The 17,183-nt window shown below is 44.3% G+C and overlaps 1 protein-coding gene across 17 annotated transcripts in view; it reads left to right on the top strand.

The window, feature by feature from the left end:
- RIN2 (Ras and Rab interactor 2) overlaps window positions 1-17,183 on the top strand; it is a 221,975-nt gene that overhangs the window by 196,353 nt on the left and 8,439 nt on the right. For all 17 annotated transcript variants that reach the window (XM_082743157.1, XM_082743160.1, XM_082743156.1 and 14 more), the window contains 2 exons: window positions 13,423-13,728; window positions 15,637-15,768. In XM_082743157.1, coding sequence (XP_082599283.1) covers window positions 13,423-13,728; window positions 15,637-15,768 — 438 coding nt within the window. The remainder of the gene's footprint in view (window positions 1-13,422; window positions 13,729-15,636; window positions 15,769-17,183) is intronic.

Below are 17,183 nucleotides of genomic sequence, written 5' to 3'. Positions count from 1 at the left end.
TCTGCTTTCTTTGGAAAGGACTGTTTTCACTGTTTCCCGAAGGATGGCGTGTGTTCGCAAGGGTGCAGCCGTCACGGCTTTGCCACTAGAAGAGTTTCCATAGTGACCACACCTGTGTGACAAGTGACAGCTCAGTAACCAGGACAGCCCCAATTCCAGAAGCCCCCTGGGACCACCACCCTGTCACCCTTTTACCAAAAGGGGAACCACCCTGCTGGCTTTTGATGCTGCAGAATTCCTTAAGCAACACGGTTTTGGAGTAAGCAAAAAAAAAAAAAAAGAAAGAAAGAAAGAAAGGAAAAAAAAAGGAAAAGGCAAGTTTATTTTGTGTGCTTTTCAAATAAGTAACATATTTGGAGGTCACATGAAAGGTGTTTTCTCCAAAGTCAAGGGGAAATATTTTCTTTATAACCTCATCGAAGGGCTGATTGTTAATAGTTACTTTGGCCAAGGAAAATTTGAATTTGGCAAGGCGTCTTTTTTATCCAGGGCAAGAGTGTTGCAAGGACTTTTCTCTCTCTCTCACTCTCTCTCTTTTTTTTTTTAATTTCAGAAGATTGACTCTAAAAGGCTAATTTCAGAAACCTCATTCACTGGGCAGCCACAGCTGAAAGAGCTACCAGATATTTTCGGGCAGTTCATAAAGCTAAACCCAGATTTCTTCTTTCTGGTTGGGTCTTTTTGTTGAAAGTAGTAAACAGTATGTGGTAGAGAGTAGTCTCTCTCTCTCTCTCTCCCTCTGTCCCTCCTTTCCTCTCTCTCTCTCTGTCTCTCTCTCTCTCTCTTTCTTTCTCTCTGTCTCTCTCTCTTTCTCCTTTAAGTAAGTTTTAGCAGCTCTTTGATTTTCTCACAAAGGAATCAAAGCCTTGTTTGTTTTCTCGTGGTTTGAGCCTGGTTGATGGGGCGGGGTTAGAGTCGGGTGTTGCTGAGGAGAGAAGCTAGAAGGAATGTGCCCTCGTGGTGTGCTTCAAACTGGAAAAGGTTTCTTGGGGAAGGCAGAATAGCCACCCAGGCCATCCTGTCCCCTGTCCCACCGGGAGCCTGCTCCTCAGGGGAGACCAGCTCCCATGCCATAGTCACAGGAACGCTGAATGGAGGGAAGAAGCTTGCTCTCGGGGAGTCCCATGAGGGGAGCCACGCGGGCACTGATGTCAGCACCAAGCTATGTGGGCCACAGCGCCAACCAGCCCACAGGGACAAGGTTCCCGAGGAAACAGGGGCCTTCCTTTCCTTCCCTACAGAGACTCTGGTAAGCATCCACCAGAGTGCTGTTCCCCGGGAAGCCCTTCTGCCAGCTTCTTTTGAAGGGAAGTTCAGATATGGTACTCGCTCTCAGAGCGCAAGGGCTCATTTTCTCCAAAAACAGGCATACACTTTGCTGCTCTGGAAGGAGGCAGCTTTTAATTTAAAATCTAAGGTCATGACAAGAAGGGATTTGACATCTTTGTAGCCTCTCCTATGAGCCAGGGTTCTGGCCAAGTGATGTCAACAGGGCCTGGCCTCACCCCTGTGAAGCAGGCATGGGCATCCCCAGTGGGGTGGGGGACGTAGGGCTTTGCCAGGTGGAGCCCTTTGTCCCCAGGCTACACTAGCTAGTAACCAGCAGGTGCAGCATTTGGAAGAGGCAGCTCAAACTACAGTTCTGTAAGGAGGTGTGGGTGTGGCCAACTAAGCATTGCCTCACTTTTTGATTGGCTTGTTTGTTTTGGTTTTTGAAACCTTTGCATGAAAGCAAGTACCTCATGGCATGTTGCTTCCCCCATGAAAGCATCGTTCTGTGTTGAAAGTACAGTGAATGGGTTGGGCTTTTGAAATTAAGAGGAAGGTGAACCAGAGCAGAGGTCAACCTGAGAAACTCAACACTTGCCCAACTGGAGAGGAAAGATGATCAGAAAACCGACCCCCTTCAGTGTGTAAGTCACTTGGTTATGACTCTGACACAAAATGGGACTTAATCTAATAGTCTTGGACATCATCGTGAGCAAAGTGCTCACTAGTTTACTCTAGACTGGTTGATACAGTCACTGCTTTGAGCCTCATGAACCAACTCAAGGTTGGTACATTTACATAGATATTATTCATCTTTTGCAAATTCAAGAATGGAGGCCAAAATATAAGAAGTGACTTGTAGAGGGTTTCAGTGCTGATAAGTAGGTGAGCTTGGATTCTACCAAGATCTTTTCTCAATTGTTTGCATATTCCTACCGTATCTCACTTCCCAGAAGGAAGTAATTCACTTTTAATGGATTCACTCTGAATGGATTCACTTTGAATGCCATCTTCAGAATACCAACCCTCAAGCTGGTTCTGAACAGGTATCTGCTAATGCTCCTTAGTCTGTTCAAGAATGCCAGTCTAGTCCTGTCCTCCATTCCCACAACTTTGGAAGGTGATTGCTCTGAACCAAGAGGTGGGAATTTACATATAAAGCCTGCATTTACAGAATGTCTGTCCTGAAATCAAGGGAGGTAGAGGAGGCATTTCATTGGCTTAACCCATGTAGAATTAGAGCTGTCATTTGTATGTGAAAAATGACTGGAGGAGTGCATGCGTGTCTCCAGTTAGGATCTAGAGGTGGTGCTAATCTGTCTTCTTCAGAGAGTGGTTCTTCGGTTGTCTAGAGAAAAGCCCATGAAACACCAAGCAGCTCTCACTCATTGCCACTCCATATATCTTGTCACAGCCCTCCCGGCCAGCACTTTCTAGGGGAGTGTAAAATGATAAGTAATCAACCTCAAAAATGAAGAAAATGGCCACTCTAAACGGTTGTGTCCTAGTATGGAGAATTTCCATTCTGTTTAGACTGCCCTTTACAGCACCATCACCAGGAAGCCCTGCCATTTCGAGGGTCTTGAATCAATGTCAGTGGATTGACATCAGCTTCACTCTCCTGGCTGGGAATGAAGCCAATGGGGATAAGACATGGTGAGTTCCCACATGAGTCAAGCCCCCACATGTTGCTTCCCTTCTGGAGAGCTCTCTGCTCACCCTCATCCCCCCGTACCCTACAAAGTGGTATACGAAAGGACAAACAGATGCTTTTATAAAAACCATACACAACTTCAGGTCCTGTGAGAAAGTCCTGGCATCGGTAACTTCATCTGCAGCGAGGTATACTCAGGACTGGCCTGTCCTACCCTGTAAAATAGAGACAGGTTGTGACATTTCTCATTTTTCTATCATGTGTGTTCCTCTTTGGTGAGCTTACCCATCATACCAGTCTTGCTCTGGTCTTTTTCAGCCGATGGGAGATATCAGTTCAAAATTTCTGATCGTGAAACTTCCACTCTGCAGAACTTGTTGCATTTTTGTGGTCAGTGGCTTTTTTTTTTTTTTTTATTCAAGCAAAAGAATTTTCATTTCTGATCTGACATTAATCTTGGGAAATCCCTGTTTTCAAGGTTTGTCTCAAGAAAAACAAAATTTCTCCAACTCCAAAAATTTTACTCATCTCAAATTTTCTATTTTGTTTGAACTGCCCACCATGGACTGTCAACAATCATGGAGGAGGAGGGAGCACAAGTATTTGTAGTCCTAAAACTCAGTAGCAAAAAAATCAATACAATAGTGTTCTGCTTTATTTAGTTGCTATGTATAAAACTTATATTTTCTCTGAAGAACATTTTAATTATTTAAAGAAAACTTATCTCTAAACTCAATTTGTAAATATGTGATTTTTGTTTTTTTAATAGCAAACAATAGTGAGAAGTGGTTAGACACCAGAGAGCATAGCACGAGTAAGAAAGGGGGTTTGAAGTGACTCCCTAGTAGTTAAACAATTACTACTGCTTTGTTTCCTCAAGCTTCAGTATCCAGTGTGAATTGTTTTTTAATCTGTATTTCACAGTTTCATTCAAGCCCTTGAGTAATTATCTTCTCTTTTTTAGATTAAGGGTCATTCTGAGAGATTTGACCAGAGCAGCATATTGGTGCCAAGATGAGATTAGAACCTTGAGTCTGACTTCTAATCTAGACCATGTGATCATAACACCTGCAAGAAGGGAATGTCCTTGTACAGCAGGCAAAGGGTAGAGAGAAAGGAGAAAAATTGACCTCTTGCAAGATATAAAAAGAATGCTTATGTTAGTTTTGAAAATTAAAGAGAGGACACCAGCTGGAAGCACTTCTTTTTTTTCCCATGGGGCATCAATTTGTTGTATAGTTTTTGCCTTGGGACATCAAAAATTGGGTTAATCATAGCAACTAAAAGAAGGGTCATAACTCTGGAGTTAAGGATCTCGGTTAGGAGTCCTCGACTCCATGATACACTGTGCAAGGAAATGGGTAGCTCGGGAATTCAGAGAAAGAGAGCCCTTGCTAACAAGGTGGGAACTGGATGGCATCACAAAATAAGGTTTGTGCTAGAGTGTTTTCTGACTACATCCCAGGAATCTTTCATCTCAAGAGAGTCATCAGCACCTATTGGGCAGGAAGAGGAATCTTACAGTGATTGAGAGTGCGAGCAAGGGGACATTAGAAAGGATGTGTTGATTGAAATGGAGGCATCAGTATCTTTAAGAGTCGGACACGTCCACTGCTACTTTACTTCCGCCAACAGAATGGCCCCAATTGGCTGTCTTATCTATAGACGGAGCCCTCACCATCCCGGGACCCACCTCCAGGCTTGCCTCGCTCCCCCAATCTGTCTACAGGCCAGGGCAGGAACACCCCCCACCTTACCTCTCAGGGAAAATGTCCCCTTAGGAGACCCTCACTTACTGGCCAAGCTCAAGGGCTTCTTTTAAGAAACCAGAGTCATAACCTGCCCCTCTGTAAAATTCAAGAGTATGTGTTAAATGCATACTGTGTTTTTAATAGAAGCAAGTGAAAGCCTCCATAATCCCTCTCCAGTGTGTGGTTCTTGATGGTTTACGGAGCAATTTTATGCATAGAAGCCCCTTAAGTCCCCTTAATGCCTTGGGGGGGGTCCCCTTATCCTCATTTTTAGAGATGACAAAACAAAAGCTTAGCAAGGTCAAGCCCGGGTGCAAAGGGGACTGAACCAAATCCTGTAGCGGGCTTTTCACATCACCCAGAGCAGCTACACTGCCTTTGTGGGCCCTTTTATGAGGAGGGAGGAAGGGCAGTGGCGAAGTCACCATACCAGAGGCAGCCTGCTCTCCATAGGACGTAGCATTGACTCATCAAGTTCTGCTGGGTAAAATGCCACCTCTTGCCTCCACCCTTTCCACACTCGGGGAAGTAGGCCAGGAAGCACCGCCCAGAACCCAGGGATGCAGCTAGAATTTAGCTCCGCCTCCCCGAGGCCAGAGGAGCTACATAAATTATTTGGAATTTTTCTTTCTTAACTTCTTTTTTTTTAGATTTTTATTTATTTATTTGTCAGAGAGAGAGCGTGCCAGGGGGAGTGGCAGGCAGAGGGAGAAACAGGCTCCCGGCTGAGCAGGGAGCCTGATGTGGGACTCGATCCAGAACCCCAGGATCATGACCTGAGCCGAAAGCAAGCGCTTAACTGACTTAGCCCTCCAGGCTCTGTAGAATTTTTCCGTAAGGAAGATTGGGCTCTTCTCCCCTGCTTTGTTTTGTTTTTAGTATTTATTTATTTATTTATTTGTTTGAGAGAGAGAGAGCAGGGGTAGAAGGAGATGGAAATGGAGAGAGACTCTCTAGCACACTTCCCGCTATGCACAGAGCCCGTCATGGGGCTCGAACCCAGGACCCTGACATCATGACCTGAGTCCAGACCAAGAGTTCGATGCTTAAGCAACTGAGCCACCCAAATGCCCCCTCCACTGCTTTGGTTTTTACTGGCCTTTTACTAGAAGGCCCTGAAATCAGTGTGACGATTCCATACATAAACTATGATGTGAATATACCTATACTTTCCATAATGCCTTTCCTCAAAGCCCACCAAAACGAACAAAAATATGAGTGAATCACCACCATACCCGGTGCTCCCCATCTTTATTTTGGTGCGATCTTCCCTTATCATTTGATAAAGTGCCTGCTATTACTTATGGGCTGAAGCAGGCTTTGCTCGCAAAACGTAAAGCAAACCAGGTTACAGGACATCCCTGTGGGGTGACAGGGCGCTGCAGGAATGGGGGTGACTGCCCCACGTCATTGCCAGAGTCACGCTTCCTGTGTTCTGCACAGGTAAGCAGAAGAAACATAATTTTCATGTAGCCACCCAAAGGAAGCATTTTCGGTTCAACTCAGAAGTCACGTTTGGAGCCCATGCTACCTGTGGGCCTGTGGCCAGGGACTGCCACAGGCTCTCCTGAGCCCCCCGAAGTCTGGCGTCAAAGAGAGAGGTCTAGTTTGCTCTGTGCCAACGCAGTGGTCACACAGAACACCCGGGACCAGGGAGTGGAGAGGAGGTAGGCAGACAAGGCTGCATGGGAATCCATGTTGGGAAAAGCAAGGAACCCACCAGCCACAGGGAACAGCATGTGAAGAGGTGCACAGGCACAGAGGGGCCACAGTGCTGTTGCCTTCAGTGAGAACATGAGTTGCTTCTTCACGAGGATATGGAGCAAAGGAGGGAGGGCAAAGCAGGGGTGCACCTCCAGAAGCTGTCTTTAAGGTGGTGGGAAGCATTTTAGAAAAATCACTCCTGGCAGGGTAAGAGTTGAACTCTTTAGCCATCTCTGTAGCCAGGTACCAACCAATTGAATTAGATACTGGCCATGAATACCTGCAGGCCAGTGTGACAAGCCAGGAGGCCAGGGGCGTGGGAGACATAAACGCAGAGCAGGGACAGCAGTGTGACCCTGGCCTTTACAATTAGTAGACCAAAAACTGTCAATGATGAACTGAATCCACCCTTCAACTCTTGTCCCAAGTGGGGTTGGGAGCTGTCCACCTGTCAGGTGGAAAGACATTATCGCTGTCCAAGGCACTCAGCTCGTCTGGGAGTCTGAGCTGTTATACGGGGACAGAATGAGGCTGTGAGGAAACACTGGCAAGTTCCAGACAAGAAAACCCAGAGGGCCAGACTGCAGCTCTGCTGCCTTTGTACCTGTGGGTGGGAGGGGCTGAGGAAGAGTAAGAGGGAACAAGGGAGCAAGATGGCCAGAAAGCCAAGTTGCTTTTTAATTAATTTATCGAAGCACTTTCAGTTCCCATTTCAAACCAAGTAAACCACAGTTAACACAGAGGATAACAGAACCAAACAGGCCTGAATGATTAAACCTGGAGTCCCTATCCCAAGGTACACACCCCACATTCCAAAGGAACAGAGGGGACCAGCGATCCTTGCCAATTGCCTAGGGGACAGGTGGATAGGAAGTGCTCACCCTGTGGGATCTCACCAGGGCCGACAGTCCCACTGGGAAGCTGTGAGTAATCCCATTTTATAGAGGAGGAAGCTAAGGCCTGGAAAGGTCACCTTCTTCCCTCCAGGTTGCAAAGTAGGAAACGGCTCATGTGGACTTCACATGTAACCAGAGAGCCACTTGAACACCAAGTAGTCCGCTTTTTAGTAGTTGGTACAGAGGATTATTAGCAGAGTTCTGTTGTGGCCATCTGGTTGTTCCATCCCAGCTCTGCTAGGACGGGATGGATAAATTTCTCAGCTGAAAGGCAGAAGCGTGTGGTGGTTTAGAGTCCATGCTCAGGTGGCACTGTTGAGTTTGAGCAGCAGCTCTGCTGCTGATGAGCTGTGTGTGCTTGGTCATGTGTCTTAACATCTCTGTGCCTCCATTTCTTCCTATGTTATATGACTAGACAGCATTGTGCCTGCCCCACTGACGCTCACTTACCTGTTTGATTCCCAGCTGCCGGTGCCTAAGACATCCTGCCTGACATTTTCACATCCCCCCGGGGCTCTTGTCCAGGGCAGATGGAAAGGCTGGGAGGTAAATGCCCTCTCCACCCTCCCAGAACCTGAAGGGAGCAGGTGTATAAATACCCCAGCTGCCTCCCCTCTGATGGGACCACCCTTGAGGCATGCCCTGCATTGTGTCTCAAACATCTGACAAGGTTGAGCTGGTTGAGCTCCAGCCGCCCCCAATAATAACCGGCTTAACAGAGCACACAGCGTTGGCAGCCTTCTCTCCCATCCCACTCCCCTCATCTGCCGCGGGTGCTTCCTGGGCTCACCTCCCAAGTGAACTACTCCCCCTCAAGTCCCTGTCTCAAGATTGGCCTCTGGGAGAACCCAAGCTCAAACAAATGGGAATTATGTACTGGTTTCAATCGAAGGGTGGTTTAAATCCTGAATCTGAGTAAAGTGCAAAACAGTGCCAGCCACACACGGGCACACAGTCCGTGTCAGTTCTAATCCTTAATCCAATGAAGCAGTCAAAGGAAGATAGTTTAGCACATAAAGAAAATGCCCAGCTCGTGTTGTTGTTCTGGTCCAGGGACAGGCCCGTCGTGCCTGCTGACTTGTTGGCAGCCCGGACCGGCTTGCAGTGTGTCTCCACCACGCTGGGAGAGACTTTTGACTTTTACGCTGCACAGGCACCTGCGCAGTGAGATGCCCTAGTGCCCACTTCCCACCGCTGAAATGCGGGTTAACATACAAATGAGGGTTAACATCCGAAGGGGCTCCATATGTAGAGCCCCCTTGGAATTAGAACTGCTCAGAGGAAGCCCAGAATGTTATAAATTACACAGGTAGAACTTCACCATTAAAATTTAGCTTCGATTTCTGTCGCTTTCCTATTACAAAGAAGTAATTAACCAGAATGTCAGAACTCAAATAAACCAAGAGGCCATGTGACCTCATCTTTTATCTTTGTCAGCTAACTCCAGGTTGCAGCCTGCACATTCTGGACGTTATGTCGCTTAGATTCTGGGTACTGTGAGAATCTTCCGGAGAATGTCAGTGGTGATTTTGTTTTGTTTGGGCCACCATTCAGGGTGCCAGTTCCGTCTCGCCTTCCTTGGGCCATGAGATGGCGGTTCAGAGGTTGGAGGCAATGACAGAGCGGTGAAGCGACTTGGCCAAAGCCGCATAGAGAGATAGAGTCAGGCTGGCTGCCCGGCTGCCTGCCTGAGCCTAGTGTTCTTTGTAAAGCACACGCCTTCTCTGGATTTCACCTTCACCTCCCAGGCTCTCACTTCCCTTAGCAGCAGCGGATAAGCAGAAAGTGCTCAAGCTGATGCCTGAGCCGGTCTTGTGATGCTTCCCTGTCCAAGCTCTGACCTTCTCTGGTATCTGTGCTGTCGGTCAGAGTGAAGCAACAGAGATGGAGCTCTCTGTTTCATTCCTGGAAGACACCAGTGGCCAACACATCGAACGCTTCCTAATCGTTACTGCACCGAGGCTCATTAAGCCAAGGAGCATCTAAGTCTCTGCCATGCTCTTAACCATTTCCCCCTTGCATATGAGCCTGGGGAATGATTGATAGGATCTATCTAAATATTTTCAGAAAGTTGACTTCCAATTTGGGCCATTCCGCTAACAATTGGTTTCAAAAATTCAAAACATTGTGGTTCAGACAGTTCTCTAATATTTTCTTGTCCTTTGCATATTTGTTTGCAGATAAATGCAATTGACACGATCAGGTTTCTTGGGTTCGAATCCTGGCTTGCCTTCTTGTCGGTTGTGTGGCACTGATCTCCTTGGGTCTAATTCCTCATCTAGAAAATGAAAAAATGACAGTCCTCCCTCCATGGGGTTTGTTTATTTGAAGAGTTGGTGTATATAAGGTGTCTAGAATAGTATAATTATTCCTACAGTTTAAAAGATTTTTTTCTTGGACTTTCAGCAACCAAAGATAGTAGAAAACAACAGGTAGTAGTAATTTATAAGAAATGTGACCAGTCCGTTCGTTCTTTCTTCCTTTCTTCCTTTCCTTTCCTTTCCCTTTCTTTCTTTCTTTCTTTCTTTCTTTCTTTCTTTCTTTCTTTCTTTCTTTCTTTTTCTTTCTTTCTTTTTTTCCTGGGCTAGTCCATATTCTGAAAGATTTTCTGTTCCTTTTGTTTCTCCAAATCATTTTTCCCTCTTGCTTTGTGAGCAGAATCTGTTTTTCCTATTGGAGAGAACCAGGTGGGTTCCAAATCTCTGTTATTTGGACTTTATTTTTTCCTATTCTTTATGCTTATTAAGGACTTTAAGAGGGCAGGGTTTAGGAGTAAAGTCCTGGAAAAGAATGCAAAGAGACCAGTCCTATTTCTAAATTATGATCTTTAAAAAGTATACTTTTTTTTAAAAAATCGAACATTGTTTTTTGTTTGTTTGTTTGTCTGTTTCCAATTTTGGATTTTAAGAGAATGGGCACTTGGCAATGGATCTCAGATTTTAACCATCCTAACAAAAGATTTCCATAGCACCATTCCTGAGGGTGGGCGTCTGTGTCACAGAGACCAGTGTCCCTTCCCTGGTGGTGAGGATGTGTTGTATGAGGATCCCTTGCTCACTGGTAATAGGCTTTGTGCTATTGTCCCCCAGGAACAGCACAGAACTTGTGTAGATGATTCGTGTCAACACTCTGGCTCAGAGATGACCAGGCTCACCCTGAGGTTAAAAGTTGCCCTTGGGGTTCAAGGTGAAAATCTCAAGCTGGTCTGCAGTTGTTTTCTGTTGGTTTGATTTATGCAGAATTATTGTAACTTACATTCATAAGATGTGCCCATCTTAACTGCTCAGCTTGACAGATTTTCACATTTGCGCACGCACAGGTAGCCCCGCCCAGATCCAGACATAGAACATCTCCATCTCCCCAGAAGGGTCCTCCCACAGCCTCATGTATTCCTGGGGGTCACTGCCATTCTGACTTCTGTCACCGTAGATTCAATTGTGCCTGCTTTTGAATTTTATGTAAATAAAATGCTAAAGGAGATACTCTTTTATGTCTGGCTTTTTTAAAAAACAGATTTTATTTATTCATTTGACAGACAGAGATCACAGTAGGCAGAGAGGCAGGCAGGGGGTGTGGGGAAGCAGGCTCCCCGCTGAGCAGAGAGCCCAATGTGGGGCTCGATTCCAGGACCCTGAGATCATGACCTGAGCCAAAGGCAGGTCACCACCCAGGCACCCCATGTGTCTGGCTTTTTTCACACACACTGTATCCATGAGATTCATCCCATTGCCTCTGGAGTAGCAGGGCACTCCTCATGGAATGAATCTTCCATTGTCTGAATTCCATTTTCTGAATTCCATTCTACAAATATATCCTTGTCTCCATTCCATTGGGATGGGCCTTTGGATGGCTTCTGGTTTGGGGTGATTACGAATCACGCCGCTCTCCATGTTCATGTATAGTCCTAATTAATGATTGGCATGACTTTTGCTCCCCTTAGTGACCTCATTCTAATGGGGTGGTAGTCGCTTATAACCATGCATGGAACTTGTGTGACCTTTAGATAGAGAGGAATAAACCGGCGAATGTTTATAAAGCACCTTGAACTAAATTAAGAGATCATTTACTTTGGAAAGCAAGGTGATTGTTGAGAATAATTGTGCAGCTTCAAGCAAGCCATTAGATACCTCCAAACCTCTGCCTCCTCGTTTGTAAAATAATATTAATATTTTGCAAAAGTAAGAGAGTTGTTACAAGAATTAGAGGAGCTCATAAAGTAAAGCACATAGAGCCTAGCCCAACTGGATGCTCAGTGTCAATCGCTATTGTTGACTTTTCAATGTAATGGTCATTTAGGGTAAAGTCAAAGATGCTGTAAAGTCACACAGGCTTATTAACACAACAGAACCGACATAGACCAGGTAGTTTGTTTCAATGCCAGATGCCAGGTGAAAATGTTGTTCTGTTTTTTCTTCTTACTTTATATAATCTCTTTTGCTTCAACCTTGACTTCTATAGCTATATAAGGTCTTAATTTAAGCAAAGATATATCTATCTCCCAGATATAGAGGCAAAGGGGAAAAAAATGGGCGGGAGAAGCAGGTCATTGTGGGATCATCATCAACTTTGGCATGAGTTTTATCTCTCAGTTATGGAAAAACTGTTTGGTGTTTGGGCATCTGGCTTAGATTTCTCTTTGTTTCTGACTTCCTAATTATAGGTGGTAATTTGGATGCATTGTGATCTGATCCAATGTCAGGAATTCCCAAGGCCAGAGAGAGAACTCAACAATTTCCAGTTTTATATGGAAGTAGATCCATGAGCTTCCAAAATGGAATCACGTTCAAGTCTCATAGATAAGGTCTGCCTACCCATGTAGCTTTCATGAGAACGGGCAAACATCTGAGATTAGAAAGCTGATGTTGAGAAAGCGGAGAGCTAATGATTATGTAAGTCATCTTGAGTCTGGATCTCCAGATTTATGGTCACTTTACAGTCAGCCAAGAAAGCTACTTCATTGGGCAACCATTAAAAGAGGGAAAAATAATGCCATCCACACCGAAAGGTATTTCCAAACTCTGGCCAGAAACACATTTCAAAATTTTTAGAACTTTTATTTTGAAATCACTTCAGACATACAGAAAAGTTGCAATCATGTCTGCCCTTTATCATGATTCCCTGAATGTTAGCCATTTGTTGTGTTTCATCCTTCCTCTTTCTCTTTGCTTACACATACAAGTGTGCACATGCACACACACACGCACACATACACTGTCTTTTTTCTGAGCCATATCAGAGCTAGTTGCAGGTGTTGTGTTCCTTTACCCCTAAATCCTGTATTTCCTAAAAACAGACATCTTGTTAAAAATATAGGAAAATTAACCACAAATACAGTCTTTACACTAGGACCTAACTTGCAGACTTTATTCAAATCTTATCCACTGTCCCACTAATGTTCTTTATTTATAGCAAATGAAGTAAAGAATTTGGGGTCCAGAATTCAATCCAAGATAACATGTGTATTTAGGTGAACTTATTTTCTCTGGCAATATTTGAAGAAGTCTTGAATCTCCTCTCTTAGCCAGTCTTTCCTTGTAAAATAACATATTTACTTACCTGTCCACCAGATGATCAGTGGAAGGACTGGATCAAAAGAATGTCTTCTAGGGGTGCCTGGGTGGCTCAGTGGGTTAAGCCGCTGCCTTCGGCTCAGGTCATGATCTCAGGGTCCTGGGATCGAGTCCCGCATCGGGCTCTCTGCTCAGCAGGGAGCCTGCTTCCCGCTCTCTCTGTGTGCCTGCCTCTCCGTCTACTTGTGATCTCTCTCTGTCAAATAAATAAATAAAATCTTAAAAAAAAAAAAAAAAAGAATGTCTTCTAGAATATTCACCTGGGCACATGGGGGATGAGCCATAAAAATAGTTAAAACAAATCTATTTCATTGTATTGACTGTCTGCAAGCAAACAAACAAATTAAAAACCTGTAAGAATTTATTAGGGAAGATTCACATTCTGCAGCTTTCTAGAAAACGTACTAGAGCGTGAGGAGTGGTGGCACTGCTAAGTTTTCTTGGCTCAGTGGGTGTGAAGTGGTCACCTGTCCGCCCTGTAGCCAGTGCAGAGTTGCAGAAGTCCTTTCTGGGAAAGCAGACCTTGCGTTTCTTCTTGCTTCAGATAATGGTCACAGTTGCTGCACTTTCTTTGGCAGATGTGGTGCTGGAAAAAGCCATGCACAAGTGCATCTTAAAGCCCCTCAAGGGGCACGTGGAGGCCATGCTGAGGGACTTCCACATGGCCGATGGCTCATGGAAACAACTCAAGGAAAACCTGCAGCTTGTGCGGCAGAGGAACCCCCAGGAGCTGGGGGTCTTCGCGCCAACTCCTGATATTGTGGACGTGGAGAAAATCAAAGTCAAGTTCATGACCATGCAGAAGATGTATTCGCCAGAGAAGAAGGTCATGCTGCTGCTGAGAGTCTGTAAGCTGATTTACACTGTCATGGAGAACAACTCAGGTGAGTTGTCCGGGCTTCTTGCATTTCCCGCCAGGGCCAGGGACGCTACCAGGCATACATCAGGCTCTCTGATCCCCAGTTTCTCTTTTCAGTCTCTTCATTTCACCAAGCAGCTCGCAAAAAATACAAGTGTCACACTGGTGTCTGGTAAATCGGCCACTTGCAACAGATGGGTAATACCAAGAAATGCAAGTGGTTGAGGCAACAAGACTCTTGTATGATACCAATTTATTAAAGATTTAGTTCAGGGAAGTAGATGCAGCTTCAGTCTCTGGAGAGTGAAGTCAAATCCTCGCTCTGGGAAGGAGTTCATTAACTATGGGGCTTTGGCTACCTTAGTCTACTTCTAAAGGGAAGTTTCTGTACCCAACACTGAATCTGACTCTGTCCTTCATAAGGCGGGGATTAGATGAGTCAATGCAGGCATTGCTCCAAGCACGATGGGAATATTAGCAATTATCATTACTACATTTTGGCCATTGAAGGTTTGGGTCAGTGATCTACGTCTGGCATGGGTCAAACATGGAGCTTTCAATAATAATATGGCTTCAGTACAACCATTTCATTGGTTCTCCCTTATTTGCTAAAGCAGTATAATTGAATTCACAAAAGAATTACGTGGTTTGAAAGTAAGTCCTTGGGTGTCCTCAGTTCTGCTTCTAATAGACCCAGACCCAGGAGTCACCTTGACTCGTGGCTAGTGATTGGGTCTCACATAGTACCAGGGCTTCAGTGAGCCTGTGATCAACTTCTCCTGTAAGTAAAATTGTTCCATGGAGAAGCAACAGAAACAAAACACAGGCTGTATTAAACACAGTATTAAAACACTGTATTAAATACATTGTTTTAAATACAAAACACTGTATTAACCACCACTTGCGTAGATGGGAATGTGTGCGCACTTTGGACATTGTTGACCAAAGACATGAAAATGTGAGCTCTTGAGCCGGTCCTGATAGTGGGTGAACATCGCCTCTGAAATGTGCAACCATATTGCACGTACAGGAAGTATATTTTCTGTAGTTCAGAAAAGCCCTCATGTAAGTCCTAAAATGGTGTCTGCCCAGGATTATGTTCTTCTGATGCACAGCTTCTCAGCCTTAGCACTAATGACATTTAAAATGGATAATTCCTTATTGTGGGGGCTGCTTCCTGTTTGGAGTTTATCGGTGTTCCGGATGTCATTTGCATCCTACCCTCTCATCATGACAAAGAAAAATGTCTCCAGACAATGCCACATTGGGGGAGGGGGGCGCCGGGAAGCAGGGAGGGAGGGAAGGGGTGGGGAGGCCCAGTCACCAGAGTTGAGACTGACTTATATAATGAAAAGTAGCAATAAGGACTAAAAAAAATTTTTTTCCATGTATTAATCATATGTATCTACTTGACATATGCTGAATTTGCACATTTCAGTAAATTAACTGTGTGTTCACATTGAACAGACAGCAAAGTTCCCCCCCTCTCAGAGTTTGGTCCTGTCATTATGTTGATGATTAATTTCCACAGAAGGCAGTAAGGAACACAGTAGAATTCACAAAGGATTAACATAATAAGTAGATACTTAGTAAATGTTTTATAATACTCCTTGCTGAAAGTTAAACTATTTGCAAGGACTCTGTTCTGTTGCATAACTTGATGCATATCATAAAAGCGTGGAGAAAATCTTTCATGTGTTCATTGAGTCGCAGACGGTTCATTCTGAAATTGTAATGTTAAAGCTGGTCTCTGGCATGAGCGGCGAGGAGGGTCACAGGCTGCATAGGATTCCAGAAACACCCACCTCTGTTTATGAATAACACATTTTCCCCAGATGACTCCTAGCTATCTAATAAAAGCAGTATGCGTAGGATATGAAAGAAAGAAGTGTTGGTAAAAATATTCCCATCTTCCCCTTTCTTCCAATCCCAGGGAGGATGTACGGAGCTGACGATTTTTTACCAGTCCTGACCTACGTCATAGCTCAGTGTGACATGTTGGAACTGGACACAGAAATTGAGTACATGATGGAGCTCTTGGACCCGTCCCTGTTACACGGAGAAGGTAACAATTGCTTGATGACATGGGAGGTACTGGGATGCCCTTTTTTTGTTTTGTTTCTGTTTTTTTTTTTTTTTTCCCCTTGAAGTGAGATTCACATAGCAGCAGATAAACTACTTTAAAGTGAATTGTTCAGTGACATTTGGTACCTTCAGAGTTCTGTGCACCCCACCACCTCTGTTTTGCCCCAAATAAATAATAGATTTTCATCAACCCAACATAAAACCTCATGCCTAGGGGCACCTGGGTGGCTCAGTCATTAGGTGTCTGCCTTTGGCTCAGGTCATGATCCCAGGGTCCTGGAATCAAGCCCCACATCCGGCTCCCTGCTTGGAGGGAAGCCTGCTTCTCCCTCTCCTACTCCTCCTACTCATGTTCCCTCTCTTGCTGTGTCTCTCATTGTCTAATAAATAAAATCTTTAAAAACAAAATAAACAAAAAAAAAACCCATGTCCATTCAATAGTCATGTGGGTGCTTTTTTGACATTGTAAGGGTTAACTATCATTTTAATTTCTGTTTAAAAGAATGTGCTGACTTTTTTCTAATTATAAAAGTAATCCATATTCACTGTAGAAATTATGGAAAATTCAGAAAACCACAAAAATAGAATCTGGTGATAAATCTAATCTCTGAGATTAGTTAATTGCAATTTAAAAAATATTCAAAAGGAAAAAAAATGCCATTTTTAAAAAATGGTTTCCTTAAGGAAGAAGGTAGGTATAATATCCTGCTATTCTATCAGTGAAATGGATGAAGGCTGGCCTTTTGTTTTCATCTGTTTAAAAAATATTGTTCTCAGCATGAAGACAACATTGATTTTCTTTTCTATTTAAATAGTTGTTTCTTGGTTAATTAATTAATAATTGTTTTCTATTTAAATAATTGTACTGCTGTTAAAATACAAATGCAGTGGGATAAAATCTGGGCAGTTTGCTTTCAACTCACCTTGTCAGTTCGGTCTCCTTCTTATAGCTGCCTGACCCCAGCATGTCTTAGCAGAGATTCCTTCTTGCATATCGGTTAGGTATTTCATCCTGGAAATAATTGGAATATTTGTCCTTGTGGTGCACAGCCTTGAAAAGCAGAAATAACTGAGGCTCTTGTGGGAGCTTGGCTTTTTAAAGAACAAATCTGGGTCTTTGCATTATGAATCCCATTAATCCATTTTCATGAGCCCAGATGGCCCCTGAGAGGTAAATTGTTGCGTAGAACTGTTTTCATTTTTGTTCTTTCTTTTCTCCACTGAGTTTTAGTCTGGCCTTAAGTAAAAGGTCCATGTACTGATTGGATTCTGCAGGGAATGTATCATACTGGGATTTTCCCCGGAGGGAAACTGAAGTGCATCACCACCCCCAGAATGTGTCCCTTAACCCCCTAAGTCCTCAGTGCTTAGCCTTTTCTTCAGAGGGTCTGTCCT

This window comes from Mustela nivalis (assembly GCF_964662115.1).
Source record: "Mustela nivalis genome assembly, chromosome: 8".
Classification (NCBI taxonomy): Eukaryota; Metazoa; Chordata; class Mammalia; order Carnivora; family Mustelidae; genus Mustela; species Mustela nivalis.
The sequence above is the reverse complement of the archived record's forward strand: the minus strand, read 5'-3'. Positions and strand labels throughout refer to the sequence as shown.